This window comes from Tachypleus tridentatus, chromosome 13 (assembly GCF_004210375.1).
Source record: "Tachypleus tridentatus isolate NWPU-2018 chromosome 13, ASM421037v1, whole genome shotgun sequence".
Classification (NCBI taxonomy): domain Eukaryota; kingdom Metazoa; phylum Arthropoda; class Merostomata; order Xiphosura; family Limulidae; genus Tachypleus; species Tachypleus tridentatus.
The window spans coordinates 99,829,202-99,853,496 of NC_134837.1; the positions used below are offsets into that span (position 1 = coordinate 99,829,202).

The window sequence follows — 24,295 nt, forward strand, 5'->3', positions numbered from 1 at the left end:
ATTCTAGTATATTTCATGGGCATATTTTGTGATTTAATGTTAAAGGGCTGCCTTTATCGAAAGGAATGGTTAGTTTGAATCTTTACAATTTCCATTTCCTCAATTATATTAAATATTAAGTAAGTGTAAGAAGGTTAGTTTTATAACTGCTCCCTCTACATAACATTTATAGCTTTTGATGCTTCTGGTTTTACGTATGTTTATGTAGACAAGTAACAACATGGAATATTATGTAGATATGAGGTTTCATCAAACTTGTTTTTTTTATTGTAAAAAGATGTAAAAATTTTCATTCACAAAACTTCTCATAGTACACCACTGACTTAGTTATTAAAATTGGTATTAGTTATTACTTGAAGCAAGAAAAATATTTCTGACAAGGGAAGTATTCATATTTGCTGAAGCACATCTTGGATTATAGGATTATCTTTAACTGGAGATGTTTCTGTTAATCACTGTTGGCTGTCCTCTTTGTTAATTCTTATTAACAAAGATGAAAAATTTCACCTTAATTGTTTTTTTTGTGAAGTCAAATATTTTAAGAGGTTTTGTGTTATAGATATAGCAGAGACTTTGAGGTACCTTTTGATGGGCAGTGTTGATCCTGTATCAGAAGAGATTGAGGTAATTCATAAGTATCATTAGAGGTACATGCTTCTATTTCTTATAAAAGTGACAAAAAGTAATTTATCAGCATATCTATTTGAAATAGTATACTTGTAAAATTCATATTTTTTCTTTACTGTTAACTTTAACACATCAAATTGTGTAAATTAGTTCTTTTAATGTGAAACTACAGTAATTTATGGTATAAATTTTGTGAAGGACATTTCATTTATGGAATAACATCTGTGGTATTAGTAATCTTTCTCATACATAACCAAAAAAATTTTAATTCACAATAGAAAATTAACCCACTTAAAAATATTTTAAGTTTTTTGGGGTTTTTTCTAGCTTATTCCCAGAAGCCCTCAGGAACTGTTTGAAATCACATCTTTAATTGGGTAAGCATTTATGAACAGTTTTAAAACTTAACATAAAAATATTTTAAAATAAAATGCTTGAATGTTTTGGACGATAACAATAATAAAGTTAAGGAATTCCACTGTTTCTAAGCTGTTTCATTAAGATTAAATTTGAATGATGTTTGTTTGGCTGCTTTCAGAGAGCTTATGCCACGATTACCCATGGATGGAATATTCAGTGTGGATGCTTATCTGGTGAAACCTACAAGCAGCCACTCAGATGCTGTAGTGTGGCAGTGGAGAGATGATAGAGGAGCTTGGCATCCATACACTGGGATAGATAGCAAGATTATAGAGGTATAACAGTTGGACAAGTGGTATGGTACACAAATCTAAAGCAGTTAAAAACTTCATCTATTTTAGAGGGGCAAATGTAATTATATAAGATGTATATACTTTGAACAGTTTATATATGGCTTTTTTTTCTAGTTCTTGTATATATTGTGAATAGTTGTCTGTCTGAATGTTCATAGTTTGTGAAATAAATTTATAGATCAAATTTAAACTTCCTGTCACTGGGGGTGGGTTCTTTTGTTATATAATAATATTGGCAATGCATGTTTAAGATTAACTCTAGATGATATTGAACGTTGAACTAGTCCTGATCAGTGGTTACTGGTTTTTATACTTGTAACAACAAATTGTTGTAGTGTTGGAGATATTGTTCTGTATTTTTCCACTCTTGGTAAAACAAAGCTAGTGAAAGATTTAAGCTTTACTTTAGATAAAAAGAAACTGGAACTAGATTAATTTGGAAGTGATATGAAATATTAATTACTGTAAAAAAAAGATTCTTCAGTAAAATATTTCTAGAAATAAACATTTTTCGATATGTTAAACCATTTTAATTCTTTAAGCAGCAGCCTGCAGAATTTTTGCTGTAGCTTTCATGCCCTTTGCTTGTATTTTCCTTAGTCTATCATTTTCACACATGCCATTTAAGCTATCCTTTCTTTTAACCATTATGTGTGAAATTGATTAATCCTTGTTCATTTTTTAAAAATCTTGCATGTTTAGACAAAATTCATCTAAACATAACTTTAACTTCTGCATAATTTTATTAAATGCTAATGGTACAGAAGTATACAGCATATGGCATGGTTTTATGAGTTGAAGCAAAGAAACTTGCAAAATTAAGGGATGCAATCCCATAGCAAAGTAAAAAAAGTAGCTAAAGGTGTTTGTAGCAATTTATATAACAAACCAAAGCTAATTTATTTGAAAGTAAAAATATAAAGTTGTAGTGAAAGCAAACTTAATTGATTATGCAGAAACATATCTCAGTAAGTTCTCACAAATATGCATATGTTAGACCTAAATAAATTAGTGCTCTTTTGTGTGTGTTTGTCTCTCTATATATAATTACACACAGGTTAAGTATTGTTTGTGTGAAATACTGTGCACAGAAATAAAATTGAAATAAAGTCAGTCATCACATGATAACAGCAACATTATACTCTCATACACCATAATCATTACATGGAAAAGAGTGAATTGAAAAAAAACAAACACATAAAATGATACTGAAATGAAAAGCCAACATGCAGTTCAGACTCCTTGGATAAAGGCTTTTCTAACAATGAGATTTGTAACTTTGTTTTGTTGAGAAATGTGAGAGAAAAGTTCCAGAAAAAGAAATGCACTGTATTATTTATATAGATTGTATATTAAAATGACTAAAGATGTGTATTAAAAACAAACTGACTTGTGGTTCCTTACAAGACTTACGTAAGAAGGTTTTCAGAAACCTATAGATGTAAATTATTTTTGCTTTTAATAATTAGAAAAAATCAACACAATAAATACAATATTGTTCGAAATCTGTTGCAGGCAGCCCATCAGTCTGGTGAAGATGAAATAAGTTTATCAACTATGGGTAGAACATATACTATTGATTTCAACTCCATGCAGCAGATTAATGAAGACACTGGAACTACAAGGCCAGTGCAGCGAAGGGTAAACCATTGTTCTGGAACATCATCAGGTGAGAAGTACATCAAGAGTTTTGTCTCTCATTTTTCACTTCATAAAATTATAGGTTTAAGAAATTTTGAAACATTAGCTTATTTTTGAAAAGACCAGAATAAAAATGATCTGTGATAGAATTGTTTGATTTCAAGGGAGCATTCTTGTAGTACATTGTTGCATTCAAAATAAGGCACATTGTTCTAATATGAGTTCTACTGCTATGTACTAGATTAATCAGTCCTTGAAAACTTCTGTATTATTGATGGTGTATTCACAACATTGATATAAAAATAGGGCCTGTATTTCAGAAGCAGAATATTTCTGTTGCTGGCACTATTCATGAAATATTCTCTTTTCTGCCAGTGTCAACTTCAAGTATCAGCAGTGTTGATTCCAGAGTGGACTGTCTCCATGAGAACACTGAACTTGCTGCATCCTTCATCAAATCTTTGTTTGCAGTACTGTATGAAGTCTATAGCAGTTCTGTAAGTTCATTCATTAAAGTATAATGAAGTGAATTTATACACATCCAGTAGTTATCATTAAGTAGCAGTTCTGTTTAATAAAGTTTCTTGGTGTGATGTTTGCCAAAATATTTTTAAAAAACTTCCACATTTTGTTTTATGGTAAAAAGTTCATTTCCATTTAACAGCTATGTAACTTTAGTTATGTTATCAAATCTATAATAAATATTTTCAGCATTAATAAACAGAAAATATAATTAAATAGGAACAAATTGTTACTTTTTATTAATGTAACATCAGATTTTAAGGTATTAAAAGTTTTATTTGTATACACATTAAGTAAAATAATACATTTTGTTTCTTGAAAATGTTTTAAAACAAGCATCAGTAAGAGTGGTTTATAAAGAGTGTTTTTATTAACCTGTCATTTATTCTACAGATGATTTCAGAAAGGATATCATAGTTATAGTAGTTATAAGGTCTTTGAAAAACATGTAATAATGCATTACAGATTTTATTGTTTAAGAAACGAAATTATCAATGTATTGCACATTGTTTTTAGGCAGGACCCGCTGTGAGACACAAATGTCTACGAGCTCTTCTAAGAATGGTTTACTTTGCTCCACCAGAACTACTGGGTAAAGTTCTAAAAAATCAAGTAGTGTCAAGGTATGTTAATAACACTGTAAATCTATAGGAATCTTCATTTAGTACCCTTATACTTAACATTAAGCTTGAATCTAAAATCAGTGGACAGCCCATTGTGCAGCATTGCACTGAAACAAACCTTACACAAAATATTTGCATGACAAAAGACAAAAGGGTTGGTGTTTTTCAATGTTAGTTTGTGTCATTACAAATAATTTATCTATAGAAAAGTTTATTGTAACTTTCTAACGTATATAGAGTACTTAATAATTGGTATCCTGGTTTTATCATATTCTTAGTTTCATTGGAAAAGATTTTAACACATCTAAACATTTTTTTTATATTTAAGTGTGTCAGTAATTTTTGTCTTAAAGATTTATATTTGCAAAAAGTATATCCTATTTGCTTTTGTTTTATTAATTAAAAAAAGCAAGTTTAGTTTGGTATTTTTGGGTAAGTTTTCATTTTGAGGAGACTAGTTATAACATTTGGCATCAGTAAACAGTTTCCTCTGTTTTATAATGTTTGTATATCTAATGTAACTGCATACAAGAGAGTTAGAGCACCCATATCATGACCTTTTTACAAAGTTTTATTTAAAATTTAATAAAACTTCATTATACATTTAAAATAAACTTTATTAAAATGTATTATAATTCAAAGTTTAATTTTATCTAAGTTTTAGTTTTTCATTTCAAAAGGAAATATAAAGTTTTGCAAAAAAACTTGATTTTCATTTAGAAGGTTGTAGAGTTTATGCAACTGAAATATAGAAACTAAGATGAAAAAGGTTTTATTAATATAAAAATCATCTTATGCTTACAAATCTTTAGTAAAAATACAAAAATCAAGATTTTTATAAAGTATGTGTATACGACAGGTTTTTCGTGTTTATCAAAAGCTTATGAAAGTTTATAAAGGCACACCTAATAAGTTCAGAACTATGTAAATATTAATTCTTCGATATAGCATCACTCCTGTTAGCTGACTGATCCACACAGGGTTAAAGGTGAAAATGAGGCTGACACAACTGCAGCTAAGAATGTCAAATTAGTGCTTAAGTATCAATAAATTTCATCTTTAGTTTAACATTTCTTATCTAAATATTAGTGTTTTTTATATAATGGTGGATTTTGGAAAGTGCTATTTTTCCTTTCCTCTCTGCTGTGATGTACAAGCATAGAAAAAGATGCATGCAAGTCACTGACTTAAGGATAGATCTGCAGGAAAACATGCAATAATCTGTGGAAACTGTGTGTAGATATCTATGGAGAATTTTAGCAATTTATTGTGACTCTTCAAAACATATTCATTATTTAAGTAATAATAGATCATTATGAAAATTCTAAACAAGTAGACCTAACAATACCAAGTATTTTATAGCTAAAGTACTTGCTGTTTAATATATCAAGCATTTTGTGAATAAAATCAAAGAAAAATATCCATAAATTACAAAAAAAAAATTGTTTAAATTACCTTGCCTGCTTACCCTGGGTAATCCATCTCACTCCCTCACTATTCATTACATTTATGTCCACAGTTAATTTTTGCTTGAACATTGCATTTATTATGCATGTAATACTGTGTAAATATACTAGGATTTATTTCTGTGTTAGATTAAACATCTTTGAACAGAATGTAATGTATTAATGCAGTTGTTACTGTTACTAGTATATGTATGTTTTTTGGGTTTTTCACAGTCATGTAGCAGCCATGTTGTCATCTCAAGATTTGCGTGTTGTTGTTGGAGCACTGCAGATGGCAGAAATTTTGATGCAGAAACTTCCTGATATATTTGGGGTTTATTTTTGCAGAGAAGGTAAGTGTGATATGTTCATTTCCTATATTAACTGATTACCTGTAGCACCAGTGCTCACTTGGGTTTCCAGCAGTTGGCAGATGTGACAGTGCATGGTGGCTATAAGCAGTTTGCAGCCTTGTATTGTAACCTCTTGTAAATTCCTTTTTTGTATTGTCCAAAGAAAACGTGTAAAATACTCTGTAAACATGGAATCTTCATGTGACCTCTTCATCTTCAATTTGCTCCATTACGTGCAGCAAATGCAGCTGCCTAGTTTTTCCTGTACATTTGAATGGAGAAAGATAGTTCTTTATGACAGGAATAAAAAAGAAGCAAAATGGGAAAATTGTGATCCCTATTGCAAATCTACTTGCACATAGGATAAAAAATTTCATGAATTTGGGGGCTGTACATCGTATAATAAAATAAAGTTTTTCCATTGTCATGCGTGTAAGCAAGAATTTCATTATTGTATGATGCTTTATTACATCAGTAACTTTTAAAAAAGCTTCTTTTAAGAATCTACAGTTATAGATTTTATATTAAATACATTTTACTGGCTGTAAATATTTTTCAATGTTTGCTCTCATTGGATATTTTTTTTTTAATTTTGATCTGTATTCTTTTCAAATATGTTATTGCTATAAAAGGTTCATATGCAAAATTTCATCAAGGTAAATGAGCCAAAACAAATTCTATTGATAAATTTAAAAAATTATATGAAATAATAAAACAGATTTTATAAAATTGGTAGGATTGATACACACACAAAACCTAACTAGCTATAGTAATATTGGTTTTGATTTTACACAAAGTACTGAAAGAAAAGTCAAACTACAAACACTGAATAACTTAAAATTTAAAACATTTTATCCTTACTTTAGTAAATCATTGTAATTATGTTAGTCTGAGCCAAAGAAAATATTTCAAAAAATCAAATTTTAATTAATTTTGTCTTTCTAGTTTTGACTTTTTTGTTTCAGTATTTTTTAGCATTAAAACTTTCTATGTTACTATATCTAGCTAGGTTATGTACATGTTGATCTCTACTTATCTTTATGAAATCATTTCTTTTATTATGCTCTTTCCTTTTAATTAGTTATATTTTTGTGTGCCAGCAAAACCAAGCGTGAGATGACTCTCTACTCAATTTTTTTTTATTACTCGTCAAGATTTCTACCAATCTACTCCTAACATGCTCATAGTAGCACAGTCTGTTTTATACATCCATGTACATATATTATAGTATTCTTTTCAGTACAGGAAAGGAATCACTGGGACTCCAAACAGAAGAGTGCTGTTAAATAATTAGAGCAAAAAGGTTCATCATATTTTCTGTACACTTCTAAAAAATTCAGTTACTTGGGTAAAAAAAATGTTTGAAATAGTGAAAATTTGTTTCACTCAAATGTGTGTATAGCAATTTAAGGGACTTTACAAGTACAAAAAAATAGTCATTGTTAATTTTACAAGTGGTTTTAAACAAGCAATGCTTATGGATGCAAGTTTTTTCATCATGATCCCTAATGTTAATTGCCACTGTACTTATTGTTAGAGCTATACAATATTGTAATTTCTCTAACTCTCAAGTTGTTGTAATAAGAATTTCATTTCTTCATGGAACATGATTTCCTAAACATTTAAAATATTTTGTGAAAAGTAATTAAAACAATAGGGAAAAAACTAAATGAAGGTTGCATTCTTAACTTGAGTTTTCTCTTAAGGCTAGACTTAATTTTATATTGATACAAATAGCTTATTGTACATTTTGATGTATTTATGTATTACATTACAGAACTTAAGCCCTCAACTTTCAGAGTTGTATGTAATAACTGTATGCAATTTGAATAATGTAATGTATGATTGCTTCATAAAAAATTAAAATTTTATTGTCACAGGTGTTATGCACCGGGTCAATGAACTAGCTAAAACAGAGCCTCAACAGATTAGTCCTTGTGCTAAGGATCTGTCACAACATTCATCTCCTCCAGTTCCAATATCTTTAAGCTTTAGCCCTTGTGAAACTACTCTCCCATTGAATAATCCCCATACTGGTTCATCTTCAGCAGATGGCTCTCTGCACTTTGTTAGCAGTGTTCTCTGGGGATCTCCGTCATCCTCATCCTCAGTATCATCAGGACCCATGGGTCTTCGAGTCCTGCCCCCTAACTCCAATCCAGATGAGGATCATTGTTCTTCAATTGGTCAAATGTAAATATATGTTTATGAAGAAATATTGTAATCAATTGTAATTGTGAAGTGTCAATTTTCTGGTTACTTGCAGTTTTACAACATAATTTTCAGAGTTGTTGAGTTAGATTTTTTATTATGATGTGTGATTGTAAGAAAAAAAAATTGAAATTATTCAGACTTTTAAATTAACAAATAATAAGTTACTTTTGCTTTACTTAAAATTACAGTTAATTAGCTGAACTTATTTTAACCAAATTTATAAAACTATTCAGTTTTGAAAGCAAACATTATACTGTCCTAATGTTTGTTAGGAAGTTTACTTTCATTGATTTATAATATTAATCAAATATAATAAGAACAGTATATGTGAGAGTCTGTTTAGGCTCCTATAATTTGATTTGATTGGATTGTTATGGTAAATCAACTCATCAGTTGCCTGACCATAACACAGAGTATTATGTTTCATACTTTTAGTTAAAAAGCTTAGAGCTTTTACGACTGAAAGGATTTATACTTTAGGTTTGTTCAGATAGATAGAATATTGCCTCTGTTGGCCAAAGGCCCAGTTTCTTTTCGTTTACAGTAATGTTTGTTAAAAAGTTTCATTAATTCATAACATGCTCTAAAGTGTGTTTAATAGATATATATCTTTTAGTAGTCAATTTATAGATGTTTGATTTGAAGGTAAATATTTCAAGCAGATTATGTATGATTATTTTTTATCATTTTTTTGTAGGCGTCTTAGTGATGTGCTCAAAAGAAAAAGGACTCCAAAACGTGGAAATGCTACTAGTCGTAAAGTGCGCACAGAAGACAGCCCCAGAGATTCTGTAAATAGTAATTTTTCTTTTCGAAGTTCAAGTCGCAATGAGCGGACTTTTGATAATTCCCCAAGTCAGTTATTAAGTGCTTCAGTTTTGTCGGTCCCAGCCTCTCCTGCAGCAAGTCTTCACTCTCCCTTACCTGGTAGTTCTGTTTCAAATTCTACCAGTTTACAGTGTACAGGAGTAGGTCACTCTGGGAGAGGTCGCCTGAGTACGGCTGCTGCGAAGACTTCTTCTTTCCTTGCCAGTCTTAATCCTGCTCGATGGGGCCGGTGGAGCAGCACTTCTCCTTTACCAGGAAGATCCTTAAGTTCAGTAAGTCAGTACATTCATTATATATGTACTAGAAAGTTTTATTGTTATTATTATGTAAGTTTTATTCTGTTAACACAGTACTGAGACTTTTATTGCTTTACCAGATTTTGAGCTAAACTAACATTTTTTTTGAAATAAAGTGCAACTCAGTTCTCAGAGATCCAGAAACAGTTATCAAACCAATAGAATATAGTTTCATGTGGACATAAGAAGTTGAACTTTTTTGTGTAGGTCATGGTTTACCCCAAATTATTCCTTAGTTACACTAGTTGCGATAGGTGAGGCTTTGTGTGTCTTTACATGTTCTGCTGTACAGGTATATGGTGTCTCATCTATATGTGTACCTGAGTATAATGTCCATATTTTGTTTCTTTATAATTTGTTTGATATTTAGATATATGTGATACACCTGGTTTTTCAATTAGCTTTATAGGTAAGCCACATTGTTTGATTTTTTTTTTATAATAAAAGACCTATAAGCAACAAAAGTAAATGTAGAAAAAAATGAGTATGTTTACTGTTGAATTTGAAGTTTCATGCAAGGCCCTTCATGTGATTTGTAACTTCATCAGTAAACATATTTTAATTTGGTAGATGTTTCAAATTATTTTTCTTCTACATTTTGTCATATAGCTCATTTCAGTATTATTTTGAAAAGTAATAATTAATAATATATCTGTATTAATAGCAAAAGTTTCAGTAATAATTGAAAATAATAATAAAATAGTACAAAGCTTAATCAGTGTATGTTCCTGTTATAAAATAGCACCACAGCTGAGAATAATATCTGGTAAATCTTGTTTATGTGCAAGTAATGTAATAATATTCAGTAAATATTTTTAAATTTACTTTTTATCACAAGGTAGTTTTGTAATTGATTGATATAGAAATATTTTACTTTATAAATTTCTACTTCTAAAGGAACCATCTACAGACCAAAAGGCCACAAGCTGTACTAATTTGTCTGGGAATAGAGAAAAAATTAAAGCTTGGATCAGAGATCAAGGTAAATTTCAATGTCATAATTATGGAACAAGCTGGTGTTCAGTCAGTGGTCAATAGAGAATACTATCTATCTGAGACCACACTTTGTGATGTGAATACTGGTGTGTTTTATAGTAAATGCTGTTTTTATTTAACACTTTTATCCCTGCTCCCACCACTGTAAGTTAAAGTGCACTTGTCATGACTTTCCAAGTGTTATTTTCAAAATTTTCATTAAATAACATTTTTACTACTTACATCCATGAGATTGGCATCAAAATGTAGTTTATAATATAAATTTTGCAATATGTTTTAATTTAATATAAAAGAAAAAGTTACGTATCGGTTTTTGTGTGTCACATAACATGTCTAGTTGTCTTATTGCTCAGTTTCTATTTTATTATGCCCACCATACAATATGTACAAATATCTAACAAATTTGAAATATAGAAAGGGTAAATATAAAATAAAAACCTCCCTTCTTTATAATTTGCTGAGAAGAGATATCAATATATTTAGCAGATCTGTTAGTGCCTCCACCCTTCAAACCAACCATTTGAGTCTTTTTAAGTTCAACCTACTCCTAAGCATGTCAGGTTTATAACCAGTAGACAGAGAAATTTCTCCTTTACATAATTCTAACACTTGTTTTTAAGGGACTTGAAATAATTTTGCCAAACTGTAGATGTGCGAGCAATAAGTCATTGCCCTGAATTGGAATGGAATTTTTTCAACCCACATATACTTAAAGATCTTTTTAAATTGCAGGGATTTTGAGGATATTAATACTGTAATTTGATATTTATTTTTCAAAAGTTAATGTTTGAAGCCCACAAAAATTTTTCTCTACACACCCAACCCTCAAGTCTAAACAAGGCTTAGAATAGTACATATGCCAGAGTGCAAAATTTTGTAACACAGGTATATACATAATCAATGTTTTCAATATATTTCTAATTTACTTTCTATGTTTTAATAAATACAACTAAAATTTAAACTTCTAGTAAATACCAATATGTATATTTATAAACATACAGTAGCCAAAATAGTATACTTTTGTAGGCCAATACACAGTTATGCCCACTGTATTTGTTATTCCAAATGTCTAAACTAAGGTAAATTTAAAACTACATTGTATTACATTTGAAACTTGACAACTTTAAAACAAGAGGGTAGTAAACTTTGTGTGTTCAAATAACACCTTCATATACATATCCTGCAAAATTTGACAGACATCAAATAAATAAGCAGAAGTACTGAAACACCTGTGAGGTAAGTGGATCAGCGAGACTAGGAACCTACAATGTTTATTGGACCAGTGCAATTTTTTAACCATATAATAAATGTTTTTGCACATTCTAATTGCAATTTTATTACCCTTGGAAGTTTCTTTTGTAAGGGTTGTAGGAAACATAAGCTGCTTCGTCCAGTATTGTGTTCTTGGAGCTAGGGCATGTATGAATGACACTTTTCTGTTTTGCATGTGTTCTTTCTATCAAGGATGTTGTATTACGCATACCATATACAAAAATGGGGTAAAACGTACACTGAGGCAGTCCATGATGTCAGCTTTATTCAGATTGGATTTAACTTTAGGTGTTGCAAGTAAAATAAACAGACAATTTATGGGATATGTTTAACAATTGAAACTCTTTGGGTACATACTTTGGAACCTCATGTTTAAGAGGTTCTAGAGGTTAACAAGTGACATATGAGATTCTTGAATGAAAATTAATTTGCTCTCATACTAATTACAAATAGACAGTTTCAAAAACAAGTTTAAAAAAATACTTTAATAAATCCGACTGTGTGTGCAAAGGCCTTGTGATGTTTATTTAAAGTACCAAGTTTTGTGAAGATACACTTAATAAATTAGAAGTAACTAGTATATAAACTGTAACGAGTACAAATAGTTACAAGTTTGGTCTGTTGGGCATAGACAGTGTTGGTAAAGTTAATATAAGCTTATTCTATATCAGTGGTGAGGTCAGTTCACAATGATTATACAGATTAACCTTCCTGGAAAGAATGATTGTATACATACCTACCAACTGTGGGTACAGAGCACATTTAGTCTGTTATTTAACTAAGTACAGTAAAACCTGAGCTGGGAACTGCACAGGGCAGAAATGTGTACAAGCTGGAAATATCTAAATTTTGTAGCATTACCTTAAGATCTCTCTATGTGGCGGAACTTGCGTGTAACATGTGGAAAAACTATCTTTTGCCAATCTCATCTATCAACAAGAGGGTTTGGAACCTGAGTAAGGTGGAAAAAATGTTTTTGATTAAATATTAATTTCTTATTTGATTAATTTCTTTAAATTTTTGAACATTTTGTTACAGTGAGTATTGGTTAAATATATTCTGTTCTTTTTTTTGCCATCATTATTCTGGAGGTCACTATTCGAAAGAAAGATTGACTGTACTTTTGGTTGCATTTGCTGATGCAAAACTAGAAAAACCATGGGTAATAAATAACAGTGAAAATCCGTGCTGTTTCGAAAAATTGAGGAAGAATCAACTTCCTGTGGAATGGAAAGTGAATAATAAAGCGTGGATGGCAATTGCTATATTCAGGGAATTTTTGAACAAATTAAACAAAAGAATGGAACAAGAAAATAGGAATATTCTTTTTCTAGATAATTCAACTTGTCACCCAAAAGTTCAGCTTTCAAATGTTCATTTAGTCTTTCTACCTCCATGTAGAATATTAGTTTTACAGCCACTAGATAATGGAATTGTACAGTGTATATAATTGAAATACAGAAAATTGATGCTTCAGCATATTATTGCAAACATGGACGACTATAAGAGCATTTGAAATGACCATGAAAATTGGCATATTAGATGCAGTTTTTAAGTCATTCAATTAATTGCGTTAAAGATGAATGTGTAATAGTGCTTTCGAAACTGTGGATTTATTCTTGATAATGGCGGAGACTGTGAAGTTATTTGTTATGACGATTCTAGCGAAAATCAAACTCTAAGAAGATTGATGAAGATGATTCTGTGAATGCTGACAAGAATGTTTTAACAGAAACTGATGGAATTGATTTCAAATCTATAATAGAATTGGAAGATGGTAACAGTGTGAGATTCAGAAGATGAACAAAATGGAAAAGATGGTGAGGAAACAGAAATTCTTACTTCATCACAAATGTTAAATTATATTAATGCTATCAAATTGTATGCAAAAATGAAGGGGAAATGAACTTCATGAAAATGCCATAGAGTTGGTGTTCTGTTTTAACTGCATGAGAAATTAAAAAAATGAAAGTCGAAATAGGACACTTTCTTCAAATAAGTTTGATAGATTGTGTACTTATGCATATTTTGAATATCTAATGTTCTTATTCTAATAAATATAGCACAAACGGTATAATAACTTTATTCACAAACATCTTCCTTCTCTTGAGTCAAGCAAGTATAACATTACATTCAAAAATATATATTTGACATTACAGCTGTTTTTTTTTTTGTGTGCGTGTGTGTGTGTGTGTGTAGCATGTTACTTTAATATTTTATAACCATTGTGCCTTGTTAAATTTGTAAGGAATATTTAATAGTTGCTTTATATTGACACTTGACAGTGTATTTTACACAAAGCTTGTATTTGAAGAGATTAAATTGAAATAGTTAACCTATTAAAGAAAATGCATAGTCTGGTACCATAATTCCTGTGTTCAACTGTGTCATTCATTTAAAATTTTCAATAAAACGAAAGGATTTGATGCTGCAATAAAAATTATGGAAATATGAAGATTGGTATTTCCCAGTCTGTGGGTTAGATGTCAACTAATTGTTTATACTAGTTGATTCCATTTTAAGTTTGTTTATAATAAGTAAAATTAATGGACTATTATGCACAGCTCAGAAGTTTGAGAACCAGTATTTCAAGACAGAAAATCATGGAACTTTACATCCAGCTATGAATGTTCTTAATCGAATCACTTCATCTTTGGAACACCTTGAAAATGTTGTAAGTAAAGGATAAGTTTGTTTTATTACAACTACTTAACTTTATATGTCTTTTAGTTGGGTACCAGAAGCAAATAGTAGTAAAGTTTTTACACTAGCTGAAGTTGAAATTTAGTGCATTGTAATTATTTTAATACTTGCTTTTCAGTCTAATTAAAAAATGATTCAATATTTAAATTACTTTGAAAAAATAATGTGAAATTATATACTCTTGCCATTTGATTCAAGTTTCCATAATTGTTAATTTTTTCATAGGCTGATGGAGGACTGAAAGCTTTAGAAGAAATTCGTGATGTGGTAGTAGAAAGTGATATATCTTCATTTGAAGTTATTCACAGCAAATTGGTTACAAAGCTGCTACACTACTTGACAGCTTCCAGTGGTTATGGAGCCTGTAGTAGAGATGACCGTCTACGAATATTTCTTCATGTTTTCAAAAAAGCTCCAGTATGTTTCAACTGTGAATATTTATATCATTGTGACTGTGTAATGTTTCTTTCAAATTCTGTTAACATTATTCTTGTGATATTTTATCAGTTAATTACATAACATTTATAAGAATATCATGTACTACTTCATTCATATGTTAAAATTCTGTTTAATGGTATGGTAGTTGGGGCAAAATCTAGTTAAACCACTGTAGAAAGTAGGTTAATTTCACTGTTCATTAAAGCTTAATAAATACTTGCATGTCAAGAGGCCATTTTACATATACAATTTTCTTCTGTTTTTTAGAAACAATGTTATTACTCTCTATTTTGTATTGAAATTAGTGTTAAGTATGGTTAGTACTTTAATTGCAAGAGTTGAAAAGGTTTCCAAATAATTCATGTATCAAAAAACTACACTTAAATTCTTAAGCAAAAAACTAACCATTTAATGTATTGGTTACAGTATATTATGTGCATATATGTTAATAATACATTAAAAAGGTTGCTAATGTTTCCAGTATAACAATTTAAATATTTATAAAATAACTGTCATCTACTGCATACCTACTCATATCAGCAGAGCTTGCACTACAAGATTTCTCCAACTTGTGATTGGTCTGTGGATGTACTTACACCTTTGATATTCCAATAAATATATTTTGGTGTTCTTACAAATGGTAAACGTATGGACGTACCTAATACATGCTGCATATTATCTTAAACCAAGCTTAACCCAACATGTGGCAACACATGAAATGGTAGACGTAACAATTCCTAAAGGTAAAGTATATAATTTATGCAGATATAATTTAAAAAATAAACAACTATATTAAAATATTATCAAGATTAAAATGTAGTAGGAATCCTGCTACAAGAAGTAATGAAAGAAGAATTAAAACCACAGTCACTCATTTCTAAAATGTAGTCCCTAGTTTGGCAGCTTTATACACAAATCTATAGGTCAAAGTAAGGATTACAGTTTATAAATTTATTATTATGGTTTTAATTCTCATGAACATTATAGCTATCATGGATATGGCTTATGGCTATACTGAAAGTTTGTAGATATTGTGCACATTTCATGGACATATGAAAACTGAACAAATAGAAAAATAAAATTCAAATTTTAATGAAAGTATGGATCATTGATTATGAAGCAGACCTAAATTCACCTGCATGGATCATAATTCTAACTAAAGTAGGGATTATTGGTTATGAAGCAGTCTAAATTCACCTGTATAGATCATAATTCCAACTAAAGTATGGATCATTGGTTATGAAGCAGTCTAAATTCACCTGTATAGATCATAATTCCAACAAAAGTAGGGATTGAAAATTGTTTCAAAATCTCTCCAACTAGTATTACCTTACTTGTGTACTTTTTGTTGCATCATGTATCTTGTTGTAGGTGCTTATAGCAATTCTATAAATAGCCTGTGACTTCTCTCAGTTAAATTTTTAATATTTTTTTTCTGATTTATAATATCTTTGGCTGTTGCTGTTATTTTTAGTATTTCTTTTGTACTGTTGAAATTATAGTTTATAGTCTTCCCAAAGAAATAGAGCAAAACTAATAAATGTAACTGAAAATTTGAGACTAGAACAAATAAGGCATTCACCAGTAAGATTGAATAATTTTCCCTTAAAATTGGTTTCTTTAAATGTGAATACAAATTACATTTAATTTTTCAGTTGTTTAAGATTTCGACACTGGAGTTAGATAAACTTGATCCTTCTCCCCTCTCTGCACTTGTTGCAAAATTGAATGCCTGTGTAAGCCAGCTAGAACAGTTTCCTGTAAAAGTTCATGATTTACCAGGTGGTGGTGGTACAGGGAGCAGCAGAGGAACAAGCACTCTCAAATTTTTCAACACCCACCAGCTCAAGGTAATATCTATTTTTAATTTATTCTATTAAATGGGTTTTTCTTTTATAAAAACTCAATTTTGTTTTCCATACTTTTAAACTTAAAATTTAAGGTTAAATAATAAATCATCTCTTTTAACATTTTTTAACACATTTAGCTCTGCACACACCATTAAGTTTTAGTGTCTTGCATTGCTTTTAATTCTAATTCCTTTGATGTTTTTATACTTACTACTTCAGTTACAGCATTAAATATTTATGATTTCAGAAATAAGTGAAACTGGTGGGAAGGAATAGTATAAATATTGATGCTAAAGATGAAGAAAAGCAATATGAGACCACAAACTCAAGATTTCTTATTTCTGCTTATAAATAGCCTATTAGTCTTTAGCAAGACTTGAATTTTTGGGTTGTACAATTGTGGCTTTAAGTGAAGTAATTTTTACTTCAAGAATCTGGTGGCCAAATTTTCCTTTCAAAATCTTAATTTTTTTCCATCTATTTTGTGCAATGCAACTCAAACATTTTGTATTGTTCGTTTTTGTATTATTGGCCAAAAGATGTTTTAAGTTCCTGAGGTTTCTGATATCAATATTATGTAACCTTTCTGCATAATACTTAACTACTGTTCATATGATGGTAAATATAGAAATAAAGCATACATTTTATTCCATAATTCCAAAGGAAATATTTTATTTCAGGAGTTTTTCTGAAGAAAATCATTTCTTCAGTTTTCTAACATCTCAGATCTTCTGAAACATTTAAACTAAAGTTATGTTTCTATTGGTTCTTTACTTGTACTTTTAGCAAGTCTGTCCTGATAGGACTGGATATAGACAAATTTTGTTTCAAAGCTGGATTTATAAAAATGGACTTTGAATCAATTATACAAAAACTGGTTCTTTGTTAAAAGCAAAAAAAAATAGAATTAACTGTTTTTCATTTAAAATTTAGAGAAGGTACTTTTCTCTATTTTGCATCAGTGTTAAGACTATAACGTTGTTACTAACCTTAATACTTAAAGTTTAATATGATTATCTGAGATGTTGATAAGGTGGGGAATCTTGTATTTCTATTTAACACTTTAAATTTTAAAATATCATTGTTATTCATTGTATTAATGGATGGCTCTTACCAAAAATTACATCAGTGATCAAAAATCAGAAGTTAATTTGTAAATGCTCAGTGCTACTTTTCACTATCAAAGAATGAATACAAAAGTTCAAAATATAGTTTATATAATCTGATTATTACAGTTTATTCAAAGGACATAAATGGCAGATGTATAACTCTAAAAATTTGTTTCAATACTAGTGATGGGCACAACACACATTGCTTATTGTGTAGCTTTGACCTTAACTGCAAACAAACAAATATTAACTATAAATTACATGTCATGATTATTTTATGGTAGTTTCAGTTGGTTAGCTGGTAAATGCAACAACTTTAGTGAGACTTTAAGAAGATTTTAATTCTACTTAAATTTTTTTCATCTGAGCAGAATTTATTTTTAAGATATTGATAAAGGTAGATAATTCTACATTAAAATGCTTATAGTTGTTACAGTTTTTACATATGACGTTTTTTTTTTGGTTTTGTTGCTTTTATTTTACTTGCAGCAGTAACAATAACATGAAATATTTTTGTAGTGTAACCTTCAACGACATCCATCATGTTCCAATCTTAGACAGTGGCGAGGAGGACCTGTAAAAATTGATCCATTAGCACTTGTTCAAGCTATAGAAAGATATTTAGTTATTCGAGGATATGGAAGGATCAGGGTAAGATTATCTTTTATTTAATAGTAACAACCAATTAGAGCATGTTACAAAAATAAAATTCGACATGTCAACTTATGATTTAAATTTGGTCTTAATCATATATGTTAACCTAAAATAGCAAACTAATCTCTATAATAATAGATCAAATTTAAGTTTACTTTTTTGTTTTAAAACCTTTTTGTCCTATATTTTGTTGAATATCATGTTCACTCATCATTTTATTTCAGTGATCATAGTTATAATGAAATTATTAAAATGAATTTCAAATCCAAATTTTGTAATTATAGAAGATATATTTTGTATGTATGCAGTAAGTTTAGAATTTTTCTCATTGGTTTCATGGTTGTTTTGATTTTTTGTGACAAGGTTTCTTGTTCTTCCTATAGGATGATGATGATGATGGCAGTGATGATGAAAACTCAGATGAAGACATTGATGATACTATGGTAAGTTTTAAAAGTTACTGACATACATGTTAAATAATATTGGTTAGTATTTCTTTATTCTAGAAAATTTTATATCAAAAGTGTAAGATGGCAAAAGTAAATGCCTTTTTAATAAATTTAATACAGAAAATTGAATTGTGTGAGTATACAACTACCAAAATTTATTTATTAATAACTCTTATAAGTAGATATTAATTAGTTTATATCTCACATTACAGCTGCTAATCTGCTGCTGTTTTCAGAAAGTCTTGAAAAGGACTGTTTTCTATTACTGAAAACCCACAGATAGTGTTAGACAGCTGAAATGTAAATACATCTGTATTCTACAAATGGATGTTAGACTGTCTAGTTTCCAGATTGATCAAAATTAATAATGTAGAAGATGTAAGAAGGAATAAAAACATCACCACTATCCACTTTGATAATAGATACCTTGAACTCTTGATAAAGAAAATTAAAATGAAGAATAAGCATAAAGAAAATTACAGAAACAGTTGTTCTTCCCAATGTCAAAGGTCTCTGAAAACAGAGAATATGTAGACAGTATAGTTACAACTATTCTGAAGTAATAATACAATATAGTCTTAGTTTAATACACAACAAACCATCTAAAGACCCAATGGAAAGAAAAACTACTTAAAACAATCCTTATGAGTGTGGGTTCCAATACATTAGTGAAACAAAAAGACTAACAATAGTTATAATTCAGGAGCTTAATACACATAGAAGACTATGTTAAATATTGATCTCTGTCCTAGCCCATCATATCAAAGATCATACAAGAAAATGAAATACTTTGTAAATAATGGGATATGAATCCTATGCTAGAGAAGTTAAAAACTACCTGTATCTACCTAACTGATAATGCACACAGTCAACCTAACATAAACGTCAGAAAATTTGAATATCTATATTGAAAACATTCAAATATTTAGTAGTCCTGGTTCTGATTTCTATTGTTGGTGTGTGTGTGTGTAGGTAAAGATTTCAGGACTTTTCTGAAGACAGCAGTCAAAATGTATGATATAAATTATTATAATTAGTACCTACTAATGAAAAGGTTTACTGTTTTCAACCTATATGAGCTAAAAATAAGCAATGAACTTTTAGAAATCTTTGCATTTCCAGCTACATCTCATGAGGAAGCAAATGTTATCTGCACAGGCAAAAAATTTGATAATTTTCACAATCTCGAATGACAACGATAGGGGAAAACAATAATTAGGGCTAGCAGTTTGAGTTTTTTAAATTACTTTATCCATAGCAAATTTTAATAAAATAGACATTAAAAGGAAGTTTTTAAACTATGAACATTTCTTTTACATTTTATTGCAGAGGTAATTTTGAAAGGAAAAATCAAATACTACTTTTCAAAACTTTATTATTTTTCACCTTTAAAAATTCAATATAAAGAATTGTCATTCTTTAGTTATAAAAAAGGAAAAAATTCCTGTTTTTTCCTAGGCTGCTATGATGATTAACCAAGGCCAGGCACGTCATAAGCTTCAGTTTTTGATTGGGGACAATGTTCTCCCATACAACATGACAGTGTATCAAGCCATCAGACAATATGGTGCAGGTGGTCAAGGTGCTGATGGGCATGAGACAGACACAGACTCAGAGAATCCTGTAGGATATGCCAATATCTGGGTGCAGACTCATACCATTTGGTGAGAATTTTTTTGTTGACAAAATATGTGAATAAAATTATATTCTAATTGAACCTTATAGTAAACATAATTATAATCTTGAAATCCTTTTTTTTTTTATTATTATTATTATTCATATTTATTGTGGACTGAAGTAATAATTTGTGAATAACTTGCAATTTAATGTGTAAAGGATAAACCAACCCTTGATTTAAAACTGGCTCAAAATCAGCAATCAGCTGACTTTTTCTAATCTCTTATTGGACTTGGTCATCAACTCTTCTTAATATACCAAAAGCAGTTTAAATCTCTGTTACATAAAGGAAACACTTTTCAAAATGTTTAAATTTGTGTGTGGTGTTATATATCTGTAATAGTAAAATGGTGTGTCTGTGTGTGTGACTGCTATAGCCCAAGAGGAAAGAAAGAATCTAGAAACCTGAAATTTTGCACCTATACTAAGTGGGCCCTGAAGGTGTGCACTTGGTTAATATTACCTATACACATGCATGCCTTTAATATACACTAGTATGTCATTTAGATAAAGAACTTCTAATATATTTAAAAGTCTGCATTTTGGTGATGATGGCTTTCATTTCATGTCACTTAACAACAAAGGAATAATTTATTGTTGTTACTGTGTACTGAAAGTATAAGTATAAACAATATAACTGGAATGATAGTTGTTGATTTCTCAACTAAGTCTCCATTGATTAAAGAAGTTCATTTTTTATTAAAAACATTGGTGAAGTAACAGAATATACCTTAATTCAGGAATGATTTAAGTATGAAATTAGATCAGTATTTTTACTTTCTTGATAATTTTCATGCACTTGCTGAGATGTGTCAACCTTATAATCTGTGAATCCAGATACTTTGGCTAGTTGTTTAATCATTTCACTGTTGGCATTAAAACTTTCAATACGGCACGTGTATCTTCACAACATTTGTATATTTTCAGTAAAGATTGCAAGCTTTTTGTACAGATAAAAGGCAGATTTTTTAATGAAATATTTTTACTGAAGACTTGCTTGTGAAAGTTTTCTGTTTTGTTACTAGTCTGATTGCAAAGTAATTTCATGTTATGATTAAAATAACTATTCTTTGTCCAAAAAAATCTAGTATTATTTGCATTATATCTAAAACTTTCTAAATACGTTTCAAACATTTGTCTTCAGTAAGACTGTATATTTTAATTTCTATACTTTAATTTCTGATTATAGATCTCAATTACCAATGTTTACTTGTTTTGTCTGTTAGGTACCGTCCAGTTCCTGATGAAGACCCATCATCAAGTAAAGCCGTTGTAAGCAGCAGTAGCAGTTCCATTCATCGTTCTCAGGGTATATCTTCAGGCTGTTCTAGTCGCCGTAACAAGGGAGGTTCAGGTGGAAGAACCTCACCCAAGAAGAAAAGTGATGACTTATGGAATGGTGAGTGAGAGCTTCTACAGTAGTATCATTCATTATATAACTGTATAATTTGTTTTAATGGTACCTTATTTCACAGAAAGTTTTAAATTAAAAAAGAATTATATTTTGGTTTATTTAAATTTGCAGAAAACAGAAAAAATGAATATTTTGTGATATGCTTAAATCATTTATTTTATTATGCAGAAGGAATAGTTCCAGATTCAGTTCCTTTACTTTCCTTGTACTTAACTGCATCACTCCCAGATTCATTTACAGTACAGGATCCTTCATTAGAAGTGATATGCCTCCTTAGGGTGATTCATGCTTTATGTCGTTACTGGGGAACACTGTACGATGTGAGTTAATCTACCATATCACTTCTGATATTTTTTTTGTGATGTTAAGATAATTTTCCACTTTCTTGTTTGTGATGCTGATGGAGCACTCAATTATTTATCATGTATTGCTGATATTAACTGATCTCAGTGCAAGAGGAAGATAAATTTTACCATCCTAAAACTGTTTTGTATTAATTTGTAAACTTATTAAACAGTCAGTAAGGATTAAGAGATTACTCAAAATTTTGTTGATTACTTAAAAATTTCAATGGATAACATTTCCTTATCCTACCAAACTCCTAATAGATAGTCATTAGGTTTTCAGCTGTTAAATTAGTAAATTAATTTTTGAGCGTTTATCAATATATTTCTGACTTGCTTTAGATGAGCTGTTGGAATTCAGCCATTCCCCAACCAGAGTTCCTGAACAGTAAGTTAACAGCCAAAGCTAATAGACAACTTCAAGATCCATTAGCTATAATGACTGGTAACCTACCCCAGTGGTTGTCTCAGTTATCTTATGCTTGGTATGTACACTTTTTGTAAACTTCGTGTATGTTTTTTAGCAATTTTCCCATTCTTACGTTAACTTTGAAAAGTGAAAAGTAGTAATTTCCTTCTTATGGATCATGAACTTTTTATAAATGTTTTTGAAATACCCAGAAAAGAGAATTAAATTATATTATTGTATTCAGTGTACTTCGGTATGTGTAATATTTCTTCAGTTTAAGGTAGGTTAACCTGTTTCTTTTTTTTAAAATAGTTTAAAGACTGTGTAACCGTATACCCTATATTTTATTCTGTAGCCCATTTCTCTTCCCCTTTGAAACTCGGCATTTACTGTTCTATGTGACTTCTTTTGATCGAGACCGAGCACTCCAGAGGTTGTTAGATATGACACCTGAACTAAGCAGTAGTGACAGCAGTGAGAGGGTGACTCCAAGACTAGACCGAAGAAAGGTAGTTGTCTTTTTCACCATGTATCTGTTACTTAAGATAAAATTTTGTTTTCATTAGATTATTGAGAGCTGTTTTTGTAGATTTTCTGGATCTCCTTATCAGTTTTGTTTTGAATTGAGTAATATACCTTTTCTATCACACAAATGACCTACTTTGTTCAAGCCTCGGTTGTTTTTGTAATGTCTAGTATAAAGTCTGATATTAATGTTGCAGGAGTGCATTGGGTGTCAGTATCATATACCTTTTAAACTAATTAATAAATAATGTATATTTCATAATGTGAACATGAAGATTGGTCCATTGTTAATATTTATTTGTTTTCTCTGCACTGTTGTTTACTTTTTAACAGTTTATGGAATAGTACATCTGTGTTGTGTTAATAAAGTGATAAAATTTAAGATGAACTTGAATGAAAATTACTGTTTTTGAAATACACATCAAAATAATTTCAGTTGTTTATTCTACAGTCTGAAACTCAATAAAATATGAAAATTAAATTTTATGCATTGTTATATAAAAAGTCCCATTTTTTTTTATTGTATTGAAACAATATTCTGGTTGATTTTAGAATTATTTAATGTACATGTATCATCTGTCATCTGTTTGTGGTTCATTAGCAGTTAATGGACACTGCTTTGTCTATAAGCTTGTACTCTGTATAGTAGTCACACACAATCATTTTGATGTGAATCCACATCCAAATTTTACTTGAACAATAAAAAGACCATGGGAAACATCTAGATGTTTTGGGTTGTTTTTTTTCTCACATGAAGAGCCATTAAACAAATAGAAATGTGCCAATCATAACTAGTTATTACAGATTGATCCAGTGTTTGAAAGTGTCATTAGCACAATATGAACTCTTTAGAAGCCAATGGAATGGTTTGTGTGGATACCTGAACAAAGTTGACCATCATTCACTTAGTATAATATTAGCAGGAATAAGCATTGATGAATGTATGGACTGATACATTAAGCAGAATTTTACTGTGAATGTTACATGTGTCAGAGTCTAATTGCACACTTTTTTGTTGTCAAGTGATAGTGTAGTTGACCCCAACTGCAGCCTATTGTATGATAATGTACATTCCAACCATACTAAGTTGGCAGTTACACTTCTTTGAAAAAGTAACCATTTGGAGTAAACTTCACACTAAACAAACTTCAGTCTTGTCAGGTATGTATAAAGTGCTCTTGGATGATGCATTA

The 24,295-nt window shown here is 29.9% G+C and overlaps 1 protein-coding gene across 7 annotated transcripts in view; it reads left to right on the forward strand.

The window, feature by feature from the left end:
• The window catches only part of LOC143238753 (E3 ubiquitin-protein ligase TRIP12-like), a 90,475-nt gene that overhangs the window by 38,761 nt on the left and 27,419 nt on the right, over positions 1-24,295 (forward strand). For all 7 annotated transcript variants that reach the window (XM_076479264.1, XM_076479263.1, XM_076479265.1 and 4 more), the window contains 20 exons: positions 560-624; positions 955-1,004; positions 1,166-1,322; positions 2,856-3,009; positions 3,357-3,478; positions 4,020-4,126; positions 5,806-5,924; positions 7,805-8,117; positions 8,836-9,238; positions 10,160-10,244; positions 14,095-14,204; positions 14,459-14,650; positions 16,327-16,521; positions 18,150-18,281; positions 18,668-18,727; positions 20,192-20,397; positions 21,637-21,809; positions 21,993-22,144; positions 22,511-22,653; positions 22,933-23,086. In XM_076479264.1, coding sequence (XP_076335379.1) covers positions 560-624; positions 955-1,004; positions 1,166-1,322; positions 2,856-3,009; positions 3,357-3,478; positions 4,020-4,126; positions 5,806-5,924; positions 7,805-8,117; positions 8,836-9,238; positions 10,160-10,244; positions 14,095-14,204; positions 14,459-14,650; positions 16,327-16,521; positions 18,150-18,281; positions 18,668-18,727; positions 20,192-20,397; positions 21,637-21,809; positions 21,993-22,144; positions 22,511-22,653; positions 22,933-23,086 — 3,092 coding nt within the window. The remainder of the gene's footprint in view (positions 1-559; positions 625-954; positions 1,005-1,165; positions 1,323-2,855; positions 3,010-3,356; positions 3,479-4,019; positions 4,127-5,805; positions 5,925-7,804; positions 8,118-8,835; positions 9,239-10,159; positions 10,245-14,094; positions 14,205-14,458; positions 14,651-16,326; positions 16,522-18,149; positions 18,282-18,667; positions 18,728-20,191; positions 20,398-21,636; positions 21,810-21,992; positions 22,145-22,510; positions 22,654-22,932; positions 23,087-24,295) is intronic.